The following is a 19241-nucleotide window of genomic DNA, read 5'->3' on the forward strand; positions in this document are numbered from 1 at the left end:
CAGCCCACAGACAGTTAACCTTGACCACATGTTCCAGCGCTCCAAACGGACCCTGTAATGATAACTCAGCATAATGACTGACTTCTCCTTGGAAGGAATGCTGCATGAATGAGCGCTGCTGCCTTTTTGTGCGTTTTTGTCATCTGCAGGAGGCTGCAGCAAAGACGTGTCACATGATTTAGGTGAACATTTGAAAACCTGGCCTCTGCTCTCTATCATAAATATGCTTCTTTTCAGCAGTGTCTTCTGTTTGCTGGGAATATGATCTCTTTGTACATGCTATTTTGTAAAAAATGAGTGATTCATTAGATGATTCAGGCATTCAAGGAGGGGAGGAAATCCAGAGGCATTCCAGTGTGGAGGAAACTGTTAGACATGTCATGACATCAGTGCTGACAGATTTGCGTGGTTTTGCTTCAGAAAATAAATCACTAAGAGAAAAGGTTAAAGTAATGTTCTGCTTATGGCTAAATTAGAGACTACAGGCTTTTTTAGTGATCCAAACATTACAAGAGCTGTTTTTCTGTGCATGGCAACCAGGCTGCCTTTATGACCTGAAGAAAAACTCTATGATCATCACACACCTTGATATGGCAGTAAACAAAGTTGATTGTTATTTGTTGATCAAATGTTGCAGAAGCTGCAGCAGAAAAAAACCGACAAAACCCTCGAGATGTTTCATGGTAATGTCAGTGATTGTGCAGCATGAACGCGTCAGCACGCTGGCTGCAAACATTTGGTCAATTGCGTTTTCTGTGCATGCAGAAATTCGCAGGACACTGTTTCAACCCGACTGCTAGGATTTTATAGCTGGCATGAGCACAAAATCCATCTCAGCAGCCAAATACGTAACTGCCAGTAATTCAGACAGAATGATTCATAACTACTGAGGCAGCACGCCTGCTGGCTTGGTGCTCTGTTTTAAAGCATCAGAAAAAGCCCCGATGCAGACACGCATTTCCAAGTTTTCATGGACGATCAGATGGTTTTTGTGGATGGGCGGGCTCGCTCTCACACATGGCATACATGGTAACAATCAGGGAGGAAGATGACTGATTTACAAAAAGATAAGTCAAACATGACCAGCGTGTGTCGCAGGAAACTGGAGTCATGGATTTCTGCAGGCGTCTGCAATAACAATAACAAAACAAAAGCACCATTGCAGGGTTAAGGGTTTGTTCATTGACAAGGACTTTGTTGATTTATGATTTGATTAAAGAAAAATTTCACACACAAAAATAAATCTCAACATCATGTTTTCACGTGTTGCAGGAATGTTAATGTTTCTATTTGGACAAAAACACCCTCAGCATCCCAGTGTTTTGTCTTGTGGAGCATCACTTTATCGTTATAAGATATTTGCATTGATAACCTAAGTTCAACCCAAACAGAGAGGCTTACAGTTTTGCCTTAGTCACACCTGCCCCTTATGGGTCAATGCGGGCCTGCGGGTGAAAAATGGGCTAATCTGTACAGGAAACACAGGTGACCCGCAAGAAATATCAAAGACCGCTCTACGAGAAATAGGTCGTAGGGAACACTTAAAAAACAAGTAAGACTAAGGGTGAAGTGGGTCAAACTTCATAAGGATTTTTCTTTGGATTGCACAGAAGACCTTTAGTGCTCTTCACGTGATAAGTGCATGAACACGAAACAGGGAAATGAGCCAATTAGAGGGTAGTATGTGTGGACATCCTCCGGGCACTTGCTTGTGTATCACGTCCACACCACGTGCGTGCAGCATTTGTGAGCGGTCAGGGAGGAGCCAGTACTCACAAGTTATTAATGACTGGAGTGTGGTGAAAGTGTACGGGACGACAGCATCACCTGCATGACAGAAGGATGTGCAATTTCAATATCCTTATCAATGCTTCACCATATACCCCCCACAGGCACGACAATGGTATGTGTCACTTTCGTGATTTTCCTTCAGGTGGCTGCATGAGCCTCACAGGATGTGAGCATCTACAGTCTAGACAACCCAAAAACCCACGGCACTCCTTTGAGTCAACGCTGTACCCCATAGGGGTACATGTGACTGAGGCCTTAACTGAATCCAAGAAGATTATGATCACAAAACGTCTGTCAAGATCTACAAAGAGAGTTTGGAGACGTTTGGATTAAGACATTTACTGGATCTTAACACCCAAAATGTGGTTGAGGGTCTTATCCAAGGACACAATGACTGTTTCACCTTGAATTGGAGTTTGGTTAGCCTCCCTTTATCATGCAAATGTCTGACTGGATGCTTCTTGGAAAGAGTCTGAAGTAGGAAAGAAGGATTCATAGTCTGTTTGTTTTTATCTTGGGAAGAGCAGATGAAGGTTGCACATTAAGATTTAATTCCACTGTTTACCTTGATAAAGACAGTAGAAAGATGGTTGGAGGTCACAACATGTTACCTGTAGGATATCATTTGTCTGTCTATTTTTTTAATCCGACCTTAATTCTTTTCAGGGTCTTGGGTCAGACATCCAGTTGATCACAGGCCACGCTAAGACTAACAGTAACACACACACACAAATCGACACGCAGGGATAATTTGGAGAAATTACTTAACCTATGAAGCAGGTTTTTGGCCAAGTTCCATGATTGTTTGTTGGGCCACGAAAGCACCAGGACCAACATCTGCTGTTATGATTGGTTGTGGTGAAGATAGAGCTGAGCCAGAAAGCAAAACTCTCAATTTACTGCTCTTCCAAATACTCACCTATGGTCATGAGCTCTGGGTCATGACCAAAAGAGCCAGGTCCCGAATACAAGCGGCTTAAATGAGCTTCCTCCGTAGGGTGGCTGGGCCCTCCCTTAGAGATAGGTAGGGTGAAAAGCTACCTAGGAGCTTGAGGCGCTTCTCCTCCGCATCCTGAGGAGCCAGTTGAGGTAATTCGGGCATCTGGTTTGGATGCCTCCTGGACGCCTCGCTGGGAAGGCGCTCCAGTCATGTCCCACCAGGACATGCTGGAGAGACTATGTATCTCGGCTGCCTGGGAACCTCTCTGGGACCCCCAGAGGAACTGGAGGAAGTGACCAGGGAGAGGGGAGTCTGAGCATCTTTGCTTAAACTGCTGGCCCTGTGACCCGGTCCCGGATGAGGAAAAGAAGATGGATGGATCCAAACTCCGGACAGAAAAAGACCAGCCAATATTTTAACAAAGAGTTTCTCCCTGTAGGACCAGAATATTTACCACTACACCAGCAGGCAGCCCTCTTCCATTACCAGCAAATGCAAAATGTTATCGAACAGCCCGAATAATCCATTCTGAACACAGAGGGTGGGGCCCTGTACCACATGTTCAGATGGACTCTCAATATAAAGGAAGCATTTGTGAGTTTTAAATATTTAAATCCCATCGCCCGAAGATGCTTTCCTCTTGAAAAATGGTAAGAATAAATATTTTCCTAGGCCCCTGCTTATGTCCATGCCAAGTCCTTTCTTTGCTTGAGGAAAACTGTTTAATCACATTATCCAACAAAATTGAAACATTGAAGGAACTCAGAATTTCCATGGTGGCTTCATGAAATCATTGAAAACAAGAACTCAAGTTATGATTAAGATGTCTGTGGTCGCTGACAACAGAACATATTCAAAATTAGAAACAGATTTCTTTTTTTCTTTTTTAGAAATATTTTATTGAGGTGAGAAAAATCTGAGGCTCACTCCAAAAACATGCATTAACATACCAGTGCAAAGCCCATGTTAGCAAACCTGGACTTACTCACTTATTAGCCATAACTACCACTTTGGAAATATACATCTATAAGTTTTGGCACACAGACCTCTAATAACAAACGACTAACAACCAGTCATTATGGGGGCTCAAGAAGGAGATTTACAAATCTCAGGTTCAGGGACGCTGGGCAGGTTCCTCTCTCCTGAAAATGGTTATTCCACGGAGGGCACGGCATGCTGCACGATAAAATCTAGTGATTTATTCATGGCGGCTGATAATTACTGGTGTCCTGTCACCTGTCAAAAATGAATGGACAGGGAGAGTCCGACCGAGGCTGCAGTCTTCATGCTCTTTACACTGCGGCAGTAAATCTGACATGTTTGTGTTGCCATAAATCAGTGGTAGTTATAAAACCTGCCTTTCTCAGAGCTGACAGGCTCAGGCGCAACATTTCAAACTGCTTCAGGACCCAGAATGTCACGGATCTGATCAGCTGGATTACCAGTATTCACTCTGCTACAGTTTTCCCACAAGTGTAAACCCATTTCTGAGTTTCAGAGTAATGACAACTGTTTATTGAAGACTTCAGATGTTGGTGAGCAAACGTTAATGAACAGAGAGTATCTCAAAGCCCAGCAGACATATCAGGGCGGTTGTGGTGAAGAGAGAGCTGAGCCAGAAAGCAAAACTCTCAATTTACTGCTCATTCCAATGCTCACTAATAGTCATGAGCTCTGGGTCATGACCAAAAGAACGAGGTCCTGAATACAAATAGTACAATGTGTTGAAAAGCTGTGAACGCTGAAAAAACGTTACTTATCTGCGAAAAATGGAAGGATTGGGAAAAATGTTGAATTTATCAAGGGCAAACATGACAGACTGAATAAGAGAACTTTAATTAAAGAAGCACCAACCTTAGAACTTAAGCAGTTGGCTCATGACCAGAACTTAGGCCGCACCAGTGGGATTCCTCCCACTGATTGCAGTGGTTTCTTTGTAAAGTGCTGGTGCTGCGAGTCTGCAGAGCTGCTGCACCACAGTCAAAATGCGCTCATGGTTAAAGTCTTAGAGCTCCTTGCAGAGCTGTGGTTTAGTCTTCTCACAGAGGGCGGCTCACACACCAAAACCTGCTGCTGTGGCTGCCCTCCAAATGCTTTTGACCATTTCTGCTTAAACATAGTTATGTATAGTACAGGAAGTGGCAGGATTTCTGTCAGCTACACCTTGTGGCTAACCAGCTGTGTCAAACATACAACTTTGTAATCTGTTTGCCTTAAAATTGAGAAGATACTCAACTTCGGGTCACCATGTGTCACCATTTCCTTTTAAAGCCTCATAGCCTCAGCTGTTCCTCTAGATAAAATTTGTAGGTCAGCTACAAAGGTCTGGGTCTCCCTGTGCCAGTCCCAACAACAGGGTTTTATCAGGAACGGCATCCGGCGTAAACCACCTGTGTGAATCAGTGAAAGCTGCTTCGCTGAGGTGACCCTTGATAAAATATGCTTAAAATCTACAATTATTGAATGCCCAAGAAATTATCCAGACATGTCTGCTAAAAACCAGCATGCATTTATGGGAAATAGAGACCACAATGCATTGCGTTTGAAAACTTTTAGTAAATTTATTAAAAAAATTTTTAAAATAAAATGTTTAAATAATCTTTTTTATAAACCATCCACATTTTCATCATCAGAACATAGTGGATTTATAAATAGTTGTAAAACGCGCGTATTTATTAGGTTTTTACTTGGTGAAATCTGTGACATCATACACATTACACAAAAAGTAGTGAGCATGGTTTTTTTTTTATTTGAAATGGTTTATTTCAAGCAATTAAGTAGAAATAATACACGAAAGCAATATAATCATCACTTATACATTCATACAGTAACTAATCAAACTCAGGATAATTAGACATATTAATAAATATTGCTTGAAAGGGAGTGGAAGGAAGCGAATTTATATAATCCCACCCCGTTATACTATAACCATTTTATAACATGATTTATCAATATCCGGTTCCTAGTTTTTAATCAGGCCATGGTCAGCTCTCTTTTTGGAGAAAATCAACTTCTTAAGTAATTTGAAGATAGTATCCGCAGAGAGCCGCGACCACGCGTCTTGCCGTAACCCGGAACCGGAAATCATCATGGTGTCCAAGTTGCTTTTCAATCCAGTGCACTAGGTAGTCCCACAGTTTTTATTACTTTGGGATTAGGGTGGGATTTCAGACATAGCTTCAGATGTTCTCAGTCTGATGCTGCACGGCCTCCATCCTGTTATCACCGCACACTTTTGACCTCATCAGGGTTATCTGTGCACGAGAAATATTTGGCTCAACAACAGAGAAGTCAGTTTTACAATTTTAAAATTTATTTTTAGGATGAACAGTAACATGACATATTCTATCAATCATAGGGGATGAAGAAAGAAGTCAAACTGTTTATTTGCTGGCTTAAGCCTTGCGCTATCCTATGACCCCCTCCTTCCATTGACGTGTTCTCCCTACCATGACAAAGGTGGATAAAGGTGGAAAGATTTCATGTAATCCATGGACACCAGTGAAGATCACAAATCATTGAAGAAAAAAGGTTCAGAGCACTGTCTAGTGGGTCTAGATGACCCAACTCCCAATGTTAAAGTGCCTAGGATAGCACAAGGGTTACGCCTTTAAAATCCAAACATTCTTTTGGTTTAAAAAATGTTTTTACCTTCAGTTAAACTTCACTTCATTATTACTCAACAAAGAGAAAACTTGTCACCTTTGATAACAGATAACAGACTTGTTTGTGCCATTTGTGCCTCCTTCATCCAAATAAAGATGTGCTTTCTTCATGCTTTTGTATAAACATTGTTGAGTTGCCTGATTAAATTACAGCCACATATCAGATTTGCTATTATAAAACAAAACATTGTTAAAATATACAGTGCCTTGTAAAAGTATTTGGCCCCCTTGAACTTTTCAACCTTTTGCCACATTTCAGGCTGCAATCATAAAGATATAAAAATGTATTTTTTTTGTAAAGAAACAGCAACAAGTGAAACACAACCATGAAGTGGAACGAAAGTTATTGGATATTTCAAACTTTTTTAACAAATAAAAAACTGAAAAATTGGGCGTGCAAAATGATTCAGTCCCTTTGCTTTCAGTGCAGCAAACTCTCTCCAGATGTTCAATGTGGATCTCTGAATGATCCAATAATGACCTAAATGACTAAAGATGATAAACAGAATCCACCTGGTTGTCATCAAATCTCCATATAAATGCAGCTGCTCTGTGATCGTCTCAGACGTTCGTTTAAAGTGAAGAGAGCATCATGAAGAACAAGGAACACCAGGCAGGTCTGAGATACTGTTGTGGAGAAGTTTAAAGCCGGATTTGGATACAAAAAGAGTTTTAAACATCCCACCACTGTGTAAGCAATAATATTGACATAGGAGTATCAGACCACTGCAAATCTACAAAGACCCGTCCATCCGTCTAAACTTTCAGCTCAAACAAGGAGAAGACTGATCAGAGAGACAGCCCAGAGGCCCATGATGATTCTGGATGAACTGCAGAGATCTACAGCTGAGGGGGGACAGTCTGTCCACAGGACAACAATCAGTCGTATAACTGCACAAATCTGGGCTTCATGGAAGAGGGGCAAGAAGAAAACCATTTCTAAAGATATCCATAAAAGTTTTGTTTAAAGTTTGCCACAAACCACCTGGGAGACACACCAAACATGTGGAAGACGGAGCTCTGGTCACATGAAACCAAAATCCAACTTTTTGGCAACAATACAAAACGTTCTATTTGGTGTAAAAGCAACAACAGCTCTTCACCCTGTGGTGGCAGCATCATGGTCTGGGTCTGCTTTTCTTCAGCAGGGACAGGGAGGATGGTTAGAATTGATGGGAAGATGGATGGAGCTAAATCCAGGAGCATTCTGGAAGAAAACCTGATGGAGTCTGCAAAAGACCTGAGACTGGGACAGAGATTTGTCTTCCAACAAGACAATGATCCAAAACATAAAGAAAACATACAATGGAATGTTTCACAAATCAACATATCCAGGTGTTAGAATGGCCAAGTCAAAGTCCAGACCTGAATCCATCAAGAATCTGTGGAAAGAAGCTCACTGAGCTACAACTGTTTTCAAGGAGGAATGGGCAAAAATGTATTGATGTGCAAAACTGATAGAGACAAACCCCAAGAGACTTACAGCTGTGATCACAGCAAAAGGTGGTGCTACAAAGTTTTAACTTGAGGGGGCTGAATGATTTGGCACACCCAATTTTTCCGTTTTTTATTTTTTAAAGTTTGAAATCTCCAATAAATTTCGTTCCACTTTATAATTGTGTCCCACTTATTGATTCTTCACAAAAAACTACAGTTTTATATCTTTATGTTTGCAGCCTGAAATGTGGCAAAAGTTCGAAAAGTTCAAGGGGAGGGGGGGCCAATACTTTTCCAAGGCACTGTATTACATACATACGGTGTCAATGAATCAAATTCAAAGTTTGTTTAATCTTTGTACAAAGACTGAATCTGTGTATTTGCATAAATTTATTATTTGAATAAAAAAAGAATTTATGGGAATTGTCTGGATGATTGAAGAAACAAAATGCAGCGCCGCTTTCTAGTGAAACCATCAGGATCTGGGGTTTGAGACTGGAGCGTCAGCCTCCAGCAGAAGCCTGAACCCAACATTATATCAGGGGATAACCCTTTGGATGCTTTTACTGCTTTTCCTGGTGGTCAGAACCTGAACCGACAGGGCTCTCATAAACCCCGACAACAAGTCAGTGTATCCATAGAAACAGTTCAGAAGAGACTGTAGAAGTGCTCAGGTTTTTTTTCTGTGTGCAGTCATAGCAGTTAGTTCTGTGTGAACCCTTCCTGACCCATGCAATTACTTTCCCACTCACCAATCCGCAGAAATAAAACTTCTCATTACATGTGCAAATGTACAGGTGTGCTGCAGCAAGTTCTCTGATGAGACGAACTCTTCAGCCTCCTCCAGATGACAGACGACACACGTGCTGCGATCACATTCCCAGTGATGCATAATAGAGACGAAAAGCAAGCAAAACAAATCACACCAACTGAAACCAAACAGAATGAAAGAATGAACTCAAACACCTGCTGTGACCCTCAATATTTGCACACGCAGGGGCACAGATTATATTCCTAAAATGCTCAAAGTAGCAGGTGACAAGAAGGAACAAAGTTTGCATCTTTGTCTCTCCCACAGAAACTGCACTTTAATTGTTTTAGAGGTTTGAAAGTGCAATACAGACAAAGGGCAGGAAGGAAGCAATGCTGCTCTATGACCCCAGTCAGTGTCTGAGGGTCAGCCTGTGTTTTCAGTCATCTCACCCTTCAGTCACGGGTTTCTGATGCATCTGAACATTCTGCAAATGTGGATTTTCAGAAACTTGCTGACAGGAAACCCTGGAGCGTAACTGGAGCGTAATTTAATTTGTCCACCATCCATTTGTTTAAAACATGAAAACCTCATCCCTTCCTCAGGAGATCCACCTTTAGCAGGCAGCAATGTCATTTTATCGGCTTGTAGACTTGCAGAAGCGCAGAAGATAAAAGATCGATAGCCTGAAACAGCAGCAATCCCCGGTTCTAATAGTCAGAAATCTCCCCTGGTTTCTCCCTCCCTTTGAAGTTGTTGGCTTGCTCGGCTCTTGTCCTCGGGTGCTGCCCAGGCCTGATTTATGAGAATGGATTCCAGGGCAGCTATTCTAAATTACATAGCCCTCAAACCTGAGCAAAGAGAGACAGAGAGAGGGAGAATCGCCACTCTGCAGACAGCTAATTGCCAGGATGAATCGAACCCACGAGAGATAAGACCTTTCCTCTCCTCCCAGACTTGACAAAAAGGGGAAAGAAATAGAACAGATTAGCTGAGCTGAACGAGCAGGTAGTGAGTTGTGGATTTACCTGAGACCAGAATCCACAAAGTGATGCCAGCTTTACCCCAAATCTAATATTTGAACATCGTTCAGATTCCCTGCAGCTCCACATCACTGAAACTTTAGGGAGAAAAGTGAAGCAGATCTGATGAAACGTACATTTTATTCCAGATTTGACATCTGAGCAGTTAAAGTGTTAAGTTTCCAGTGATATCCTAGTGGGGGGGGAGTCAGAGCGGGAGGAGGAGGTGACAGTGCCATTTGCCTGCAGGGCCCCCATAAACTTTGAAAATAGGGAGAGAGAGTGTACCATTCCTTACAGGTGACTGTACCATGTGACTTCACAGTCTTTATAAAGCAGGCCAACCTGTCTCGTTCAGGTACATGTAACCACAGGGCACCTGGAGAGTCAGAGGAAGAGCATACCTGGGCTGTCGGTGCAGAGTAAGATAGCGGCAGCCCGCTGAACCATCCAGGGACTCCACATTTCGTTGGCCGTGCAGAGGGTGCATTTCTGACACAATGAGCTGCAGCAGCGTCGCAGGTTCTGAATTCTCTGAAGAAGAGTTGGAGCTCGGCATAATGGTGTCTGGGGATGATGATGGCACATCCAAGCAGTGTTTTCATGACAGTGAGGGCTCAACCAGCAGCCCCGGAGATCCGGAGGAGGGCCAGACCAAGAAGCGCAACCGGCCTGTTCGCTCCAAAGCTCGAAGGATGGCTGCTAACGTCCGTGAGAGAAAGCGAATAATGGACTACAACCAAGCCTTCAATGCTCTCCGGGTGGCTTTGAACCATGACCTTAGCGGCAAGCGGCTCTCTAAGATCGCCACACTTCAGAGGGCCATCAACCGCATCTCTGCTCTCTCTGTGTTCCTGAGCTCGAGCCCCCCCAACAAGCCCTGCAGCCACCGGGAGTGCCACAGGTCCCCTGTGGGGGGAGCAGCAATGGGAGGATCTCGACCTGAACAAAACAGAGCAGCGGTTCCTCGCCTGGAGCATCAGAGCTATGCACCGTGGCATTCAGCAATTTCGCAGCAGATGCAGCCACAGTCTCACCTGCACAGGCTTTCCACTGACCCACATGTCTACAATACCAGGTCCTCGTGCCCTCCCTCACCCCACTACCCCTGTTACCCCACTGAGGGGCAGCTTTACCGCTCACATGGACACTGCAGCAGCCCCCACAACCATCCGTCCAGTCCGGTGCGGTACCCTCAGGTGGGTGAGGCTCTGGGGTACCAGCCCGGCACGTGGGCCTCGTGCACTCAGGCATACATGGACACCTTTGTGGAGCCGTCTTCCACTCTGGGGCTCCCGTGGCAGGTGAGCTGCGTGCAGGAGCCGGAGCAGAGCTTCCCTCTGTGCTCTGATGTAGTGTGACTTAATGGACCGTTAGCCAGCCCGAACCTCAGAGACTTCAGAACTGCAGTGTTTTTGCAGCGGTGCTGCAGGCTGCTTCATGTTGCGGTCTGGAGGCTCGTCTGTGATCAGACCTTTTGCTGAACGGTGTTCTTATCTTTAAAACATTCTCGACTCCCGCAGAGACCGAATGCAGGATGGGATGTTGACAAACGTGAGAGCGCAAAAATGAAGCTCAACTGACATGAGCAGGAAGTGCATTCTTAGAGAGTTTGACTGAGAATTTAATGCTACATTTGTTTTTGTATTTATTCTGTTTATACATGTTTAAAATGCTGAATGTCTTCTGGTGAAAATGTCTGCATTAAATCTTGTGGTTTACGACTTTTTGCCATGCCTTCTTTCTATAAACATGCTCTCATAACCTTGCTCACATGCAAACTTTGAATGTGTGCACGCATGCCCCCAGGGGCATATACACCTCTGTGTGTGTGTGTGTGTGTGTGTGTGTGTGTTTGATTATAGCCCGAGGATGTTAGTCTCCAACATTTTGAGTGTGAAATGACACAAGTCCTTCAATTAGCTGAAAAATTTCCTCACAAGTTCATTCTTGTTCAGAACTTAGGATGTTTTTTTCACACAATGTGGAGAACAAACACAAAAAACTCTTTTACACTTTTTTACTCTGCAAAACCTCAAAGAAATAGATGCAAATGCAGCAGCATCGTTGTGAGCTTCAGCCATCGTGTCAGTCGACAAAAGCTTTGCCCTCCCAGCTGAGCGCCGTGTCATGGAAGACAGCCTTAATATCAGAGTACAGGACAGAAGCCACCGACAGATTTATGTGGGTTCAGGAAGTGCGCCCCGTCATCAGCACAGTGAAATCCCCGTTTAGCCTGCTCTGGCCCACAGGTGCAGTTGGGTGTTCCAAGTTTTTTTTGAACATCCTGGAGGTCTAACAACAACAACAACAGACTCCAGAGGCTAAAAAAGCCCAGAGAGAACGTCTACAGGCTCCCTGGAGAGTTAAATGGGGTGTGCAGCAGCAATTAGCTGGCAGGAAGGAGAGGGCAGACAGGCTGAGAGATGAATGGAGAGGAGGGACATGAAGAAAAAGTAGGATGTAGGTGGTAGGAAAAGAAGAGGGACAGCAGCTCCAGCCTGTTGTTTAGCTCCTCCCCCTTCAGGTTTGAGTGAGTGGGAAACGTTGACTCACCAAGGACAGACAAGTGTGACTGACAGCACAGAATGACGGCATGTCTCCTCCTCCTCCTCCTCCATTGGCACCAAACGTGACAGTGCCAGTTCACTCACTCATCTCTGTCCCGTCTGTACTCAAGAGTGAAAGTGGGGCTGTCACAACAGAGCTGTGCATAAAACAACGTCAACGCTGTGGGGGTCCACAGATGCTGGACCATGGTGTGTCCAGAGGTCACAAAGCTTTGTGGGGAAGTTTAGGCCAAAGCAGCTTCAGTCAGGATTAGATGCTACAACAATAGGAGAAAGTCAAAAGGAATGTTTTTATGAAACACACCTCAATTAAGCATTAACTGCTTTGGTAAAAAAGGGAGAAAGTTATGGCAGATCCCTTTTCTGCTGAGTCCAGTTCTGCCTGGGGCTCCAACATCACGGGGCCAAGAAGGAGAGGACAAACAGACAAACAGACAAACAAACAAAACAAACAAACAATCCTCACACACACACAGACATTGGAACATCATGAGAGCACTTGCATAAAAATACATACATCAATAAAAAAAAAGATTTCTTCCCTGTAGACACAAGCAATGTCCAATTGAGATCAGTGCAGTCTGGACTTTAGAGGATCATCTTTAATTTTAAATTTGTAACAAATCTTTTTGTTGGAAACGCTGAAACCGAAAATAGAAGATTAGTAAATGTTATCTAAGAAAAGGTCTCTTAATGTTTCTTTTTCATACATAAATGTACCTATTTTGTAATTCATATTCAGAATTCATTCATTCATTCATGCAATGAATGAATGAATGAATTCTGAATATGAACATGAAAGCGCATATTTTTCTGTTCAGAGTTTAGATGTGGAAACAGGCCAGATTCACCTGCAAGGCTGTGCTGTGTTTCCAGCTCTGATGTGGTTGGAGTCAGTTTGTCAGATGGTAACAGCTGAGGTCTGAACACAGATGATGTAGTCAGACTTTCCAGAAACACCCCCTTCCCCAGCAAAACAGCAAAGAGCACAGAACGTCCAGGAGGAGGGGCTTAAGTTGTGAGTTTGCTGGAGTGGCAGTGTCTCCTGAACAAGGTAATGGGATTAGTCCTTTTATTATCCTGAGATGTGTTCTAGGATGTGGTCAGAACACCGACAGAGCAGCAGGAACAAAGCTTAAGAACCTTCAGGACGGACCAGCTGGAACCTGAACACTGCTGCATAAGTCAGGACAGACACACAGAGGAGAAGGACGTCTGCATGGTTCTGATGTGCATGCGTGAGAAGCTGACATCTAAGTTCACCGAGAAGACTCATGGTTATCAACACACCTCCATGGACTTTGAAGCTTCAGGTTTACAATATAGCATGACTTTAAGATAAGAAGAACAGCACTGCTAAATGATGAGCGTAGATGAGCTCTGTGCTCCACTTCAGGTGGGTCCAGAGGTGAGCTGACAGTGGAACAAAAACCCAAAGCAGCTTCACTGCGTGAAGGTGTGGACGTTTCAGGGTGTCTCTGTTAGCAAGCAGCACTCTGTCAATCAAACCCGTGATGCAGGATCAATCAGCTGTGAAGCCAACTCGTGTGCTGGAACAAACAACTGTGCTGCTGGTTCATGGACCACCTCAGCCCACTTTCAGCAAAGACAACAGTCAGACGGGACTTAGACAGCGAGACCAAGCTCCAAAGACCAACACTGACGGCTCAGCAAAGGAGCCAGAAGGCCGACTGATGCAGGATCTATGAGTGTACATGTGGTGGAGGAATGTCCAGCCAGTGTGCCCGTCCCACTGCGGCCTCCATCTGTGCTGTTCAGAATCTAACAGTTGACGTTAATAAGGATCTGTCTGAGTTGTGTGCAGCACACAAGCTTCACAGGAAATCGTCTCATAAAAAATCAAAAAGAAATCTGCATTTCTAATCCAGTGAAAAGAGCCTGAAGCTGCTCTGCTGACGACGCTCATATAAATCTGTTTCACGGCGGAGGCACAGTGTTTATGCAGTGACTGCGCTCCGCTGTCTGCAGAAAAGTCAGGACGTTCTGACTCGTGACTCACCTGAGGCTTTACCTCATCTATTCCACATGTGAGCCAGTCGATGAGGCATCACTTTCTCAGACTGCACTGCCCCTGAACACAGGCAGCCGACGGATGCAAGCATGGGAGAACTGATGCCTGTGTGAAACATGAGTCAGTCAGCAGAATGAAGATGAATGTTGATGTAATACACCCCAACACAAACACACAAACTCTGATACAGCATTGAAAGTGAGGAATAAGAGGAAGGGCTGCAATTTGTGCTCCTGAGGTTCAGCTGTGAAACACATTAATGCGGTCAGTGGTGGTCAACTTCAATCCTTTACCACGGTTTTAAGAGGAAGCAAAATGAATAGATTTTGGTTTTTATTGGAATCTAAATAAGGCACAGCCTTTGATCAAACCCCAGCATGATGTACCTATGCAATTCTTCAGCCCTTATGTAAGCAAAAGGAGCAGATGTTCTCTGACCATCCTTTAGGAAAACTGATGTATTTACATTTTTACATTCTCTGCTTAATTCCAGGTAATAAATGGATAATGTTAAGCTTGCGCTTACAGGTGTCGGTGTTGCTCTGAGATGGACTGGCAAACCTCCAGGATGAACCCCGCCTTTGCCTGGCAGTAGCTGGGACAGGCTCCAGCAACCCTTTGGCCTTGAAATGAGATGAAGCAGGCTTGGAAAATTTGGTGGCTGTAGTTTGCTGCATCTGTGTTTGAGGTTTTCTTTTTTTTTTAACTCTTGTGCTATCCTATGGTGTCAAGATGACCATTGACATGTTCTCCCTAACATGACAAAGGTGGATAAAGGTGGAAAGATTTCATGTAATCCATGGACACCAGTGAAGATCACAAATCATTGAAGAAAAAAGATCAGTGCACTGTTTAGTGGGTCTAGATGACCCAACTCCCAACGTTAAAGTGACTAGGATAGCACAAGGGTTAATTCATTCACATCTCAACACTAGATGAAAGCCATGATGTCCATGTTTGTCCCTTTACAAGGCTCTGACAGATGTCTGTTTGTTCTCCGTCACAGCTACACATTGAGAGGAGGAACAGCAAGGATGTTGGTAAAGGATGCTGAGGTTGGAGATACTAGGAAAGAGGTCTAAAAGAAGACCATGGCGTAAGGAGGGTTACACTTCACACCAGGCATTTGTTGCATGTTACGGTATATTGTCTTCTCTGCTCCCATGCCTTTCTCTGGCTTGAGCTTGTCGTGTGTGTATGTGTATATATATATATGTGTGTATATGTATGTGTGTATGTATGTATGTGTGTATGTATGTATGTGTGTATGTATGTATGTATGTGTGTGTGTGTGTGTATAAACATATATAAATGTGTATACGGTAATTATATAAAAACGTTAAAGATGCCATTAAAGGCTATAGAAGCATTGTCACGTGGGCACCGATGACCTCACCAAGACGGTGTCGCGTTCCGCCACCGTCGGCCAGGCTTCCCAAGCGGGCGGGTCTGCTCTAGCGATGTAACTCATTGGGCTGGAAAATGGGGGGGGGGGGGGGGGGGGGGGCTGGCTCAGGCTCAGTTCAAGGTGAGCAAAGTTTTACTCAGCTGCTCAAAAATATCTGTCAAGTTTTAACATTTTTTTCTAGGATCTTGAATAGACAACAAGGTCATCATGACAAACTTCAGTTTTTTACTCCAGGGAGAACTTTGTGCATGAGATGTAGAAGTGTGTTTTTAAGACCAAAAGGCATGATGGTGTACTGCAAAACAGGATCAGGTCTTTGCACAACTTTCTGGTCAAACGTTCTTTTCATTTTTTTCTGCGATACAGAAAGATTTTTGCAGGTCACTTCACAAGCTCGGTACAACTTTTTCCTGAAAGAACCACCATAGTCCAACACATTTTGTTTAGCGTCACAAGAATTAGAAAGACATTTGTCTTTCAAAAGCTTTAGGGGAGCACGAACAGTGTGACCAAACATGAGCTCCGCTGGGCTGAATCCAGTGGATTCTTGGACACTTTCTCAGATGGCTAACATGAGAAAAGGCAGACCTTCATCCAGTCATTAACAGAGTCTAAGCAGAATTTCAGTCAGACAACTCTTGCAGTAAAGACATTTATTTTCACATTCTTTTAGTTTGGCATAAGGCTCCGTTCATTTACATAAGACAAGATCTCCATAAAACTTTTAGGTATTACACTGCCCCCAACGGAGCTCACAGGTGGAAGCCGAGGAGGAGGGTGGGGCGGCGAATTCAGCGCTTGTGGTAAAGGAAGAGAAAGAAAAACTTGCACACCTGGACTTTAATAGGACGCTGAACAGGTGAGTTGATTAAACTGAACCACACTTGGGAGGAGTAACTGAAGTAAACGCACTGCTCGAGTTGCCTGCCTGAAACGTTCCCAAGGGTGCTCACTTCAGGCAGACAACTCATGCAGTAAAGACATTTATTTTCACATTCTTTCAGTTTGGCATAAGGCTCTGTTCAATTACATAAGACAAGATCTCCATAAAACCTTTCGGTAATAAACTACTCCCAACACGAAAAGATCATCAAGGTTGAAGAGAATGTGAACGTAAAACAATGTGTAAGTCAGATGAAGTGTGTTTCGGAGGCATTCCATATTCAGACTTACAAGTATGACTGCTATGTGTGATCCGGCACCTTTGACCGTTGGGCCACTCCCGTTCGAGTACAGCGCCACAAAGGGAACAAACTATCTAGATAGAAGAGAAAAAGAACCAGGCAAATTTGAACGTGGAGCCAATGTCCGCAGAAACGCTGTAGGGAACTATACATTGAAACCGCCATGAAACAACCTGTAAGACAACACGAAGCTTAACATCCAAAACCCGACGCTTCCACTGACATACTATGATGCAAGCTTAAGAAACATCCATAAATTCGACGCTTTCATCTGAAGTACTATGATACCAGCTTAACAGGAATAAATTTGATGCTTCCATCTGCATGCTAATAATACGAGCTTAAGTAACATCCAAATTCGAGCTCCATTGGCATAATACGAGCTTAAGACATCCTAATTTTGGGGCTTCCAACTGGTGAAATATGGTATTCAACATCCATAATCCGAAAAATTGTTTTCCATTCTGCTGCTAACGTATTGATTGATTTAAGTCTGAAGTCTCTTTGAAATGTGGAGGAGGTCCACCGCCCCACCCCTTTAGTGCAGAAATAGGTACGTGGCAAGCAGTTGTCGTTGCGGCACTCATTCAAGGAGTGCAGGGGCATGATCTGCAGGGAAGCTGCAGGACGAGCAGAGACTGTGGAACTTGAAAGCCAGCCGACTTTGTCAAAGGTTTTACGTCATCCACCAGAAACGGAAGTGCTGACCGGGGAGTAGGGGATCACAGGCTCAGGAAGCGATGCATAGATAAAGACAAAGCAGTATTAGTCTTGGCAATGAATATGTAAATAATTTAGAACTGATCAGTTTAGAATGTTCAAGATAAAAGGAATAAAAGTGCTTTAAAGAACAACTCTGAGAAGGTGAAATCAAGTAGTGAGTGTAAAGAGAAGGTACTATTTGTGTATTCATTGCACCATAGAAAATCCTCAGAAGCACAGATTCCAACAAGAAATGACAGTTAATATGGAACCTGCCGTAACATTAACACCAAAAATAAAAATTTTAAATGCACCAATGGTAAGAGAAGTAACCTTTCGTCATTTCCGGAGGGACGCACCTTAGGAAGGCCACCGAAGAGCAGGCGAATAGAAGTGTAACCAAGGTCCAAGGAGATTACATAGATGAGGAAAGTCACCATGCCACGTAGCAATGGACTGCAGCTCGGCTGGATTTGATGCTTTGTTCTTCATATCAGTGGTTCTCAAATCGGTGGACAACAAGAGCACAGATAACTCAAATATTATTTGTCAAAGGGGTGTCTGGATATTGCAAAGGAAGAACAATGTGAGATCCATGAGGGATTGTAAGTTTTGATAGTATTTTAGCCGGGCTGAACCTCATGCATTTAGAGGCGGATGACAGCAATTCATTAAATGGAGATACTCTTAGTCGAGTGTCATCTGCTTGAAAGCAGGGCAGACTGAGGATTGGCTTGCGGACACAAAATTTAACTCTTGGAACTGAAGCTGGAGAGCGTCAGCAATATTGTTTCTATGGCCAGGGATAAAATTTTCTTGTAGTATAAAGTAATTTAAACACCAAACGATGTCAACCGATGACGGATTAAACTATTTATCATCACACTTCTTGAAACCAACATAAATAATCTCCGTGGCTGTATTCTCTCAGAACACCATGATCCGTTAATGAACCATTAGAGCTCTGGATTTGGGTTCAACATCCTAAATTTCTGGCGGCCGGACACTCATAAACCACTCTTCATAAAACTCCCCCCAAAACCAACGGAGAGCGCGCAGCAGAAAAAGACAAGTGGAGTGAGACCGACGATTCGAAACAGTCATCGCCACAATGAAAACCACTCCAAGCATCGAGAAGGACAGACCAGAAACGCAAGACAAAGAAACATTCAGAACAAGGAACACGGAGGTCCAGGACTGAACTTCCTAGAACGAGAAAACAAGATGAAGGGATAACTGTGGGGAATAATGCACATAGCAAAATTGAGGTGGCCCAACAGCGACAAATCCCTTTTTCATACATCCAAAATTGAAAAGACGATCCGCGGCATGAATACGAGGGATGACATAGTGGGCAAAGAGGCTTGCATAATGAACCATCCAGATTTATGGCAGAAAATAAATCCAGACGGGTGGAGGACCATACGTCTTACTCGGACAAAGCAGAAACCTGGTTTCAAAAATGAGTCGCAACAACAGAGATGCAGTGACAGGGATAAAGGAGGATAATTGACCGTGAGAAATCATCAAGACGCAAAACGAAGGGGAGCCCATGGGATTAAACAAATTCCAGCTCAGGGCTTCTGACAAATGTAGTCGAAAACATGAGGACTGTTATGACAGCCAAAAGGTAAACAGACAAATAATATGATGAGTGCCACCTGATGCCAAAAGATGACTGGGAGGGATGGAGAGACAGAACAGTGAGAACATCTGCGGTATCTGCCTTCCACAGCCAT

General features: G+C 43.7%; 1 protein-coding gene across 1 annotated transcript; it reads left to right on the forward strand.

Moving 5' to 3' along the window:
* The first annotated feature begins 9932 nt into the window (after positions 1-9932).
* On the forward strand, positions 9933-11330 carry bhlha9 (basic helix-loop-helix family member a9). Its single transcript, XM_011483109.2, has one exon. The coding sequence runs from the start codon at positions 10107-10109 to the stop codon at positions 10965-10967; it is 861 nt and encodes a 286-aa protein (XP_011481411.1). The 5' UTR covers positions 9933-10106; the 3' UTR covers positions 10968-11330.
* The last annotated feature ends 7911 nt before the right edge of the window (positions 11331-19241 follow it).

Source organism: Oryzias latipes, chromosome 14 (genome assembly GCF_002234675.1).
Source record: "Oryzias latipes chromosome 14, ASM223467v1".
In the NCBI taxonomy this organism is placed as follows: Eukaryota; Metazoa; Chordata; class Actinopteri; order Beloniformes; family Adrianichthyidae; genus Oryzias; species Oryzias latipes.

Bases quoted from the DNA above. Each gene is read 5' to 3' on its own strand.
- bhlha9 (XM_011483109.2), top strand. From the start codon at position 10,107: ATGAGCTGCAGCAGCGTCGCAGGTTCTGAATTCTCTGAAGAAGAGTTG.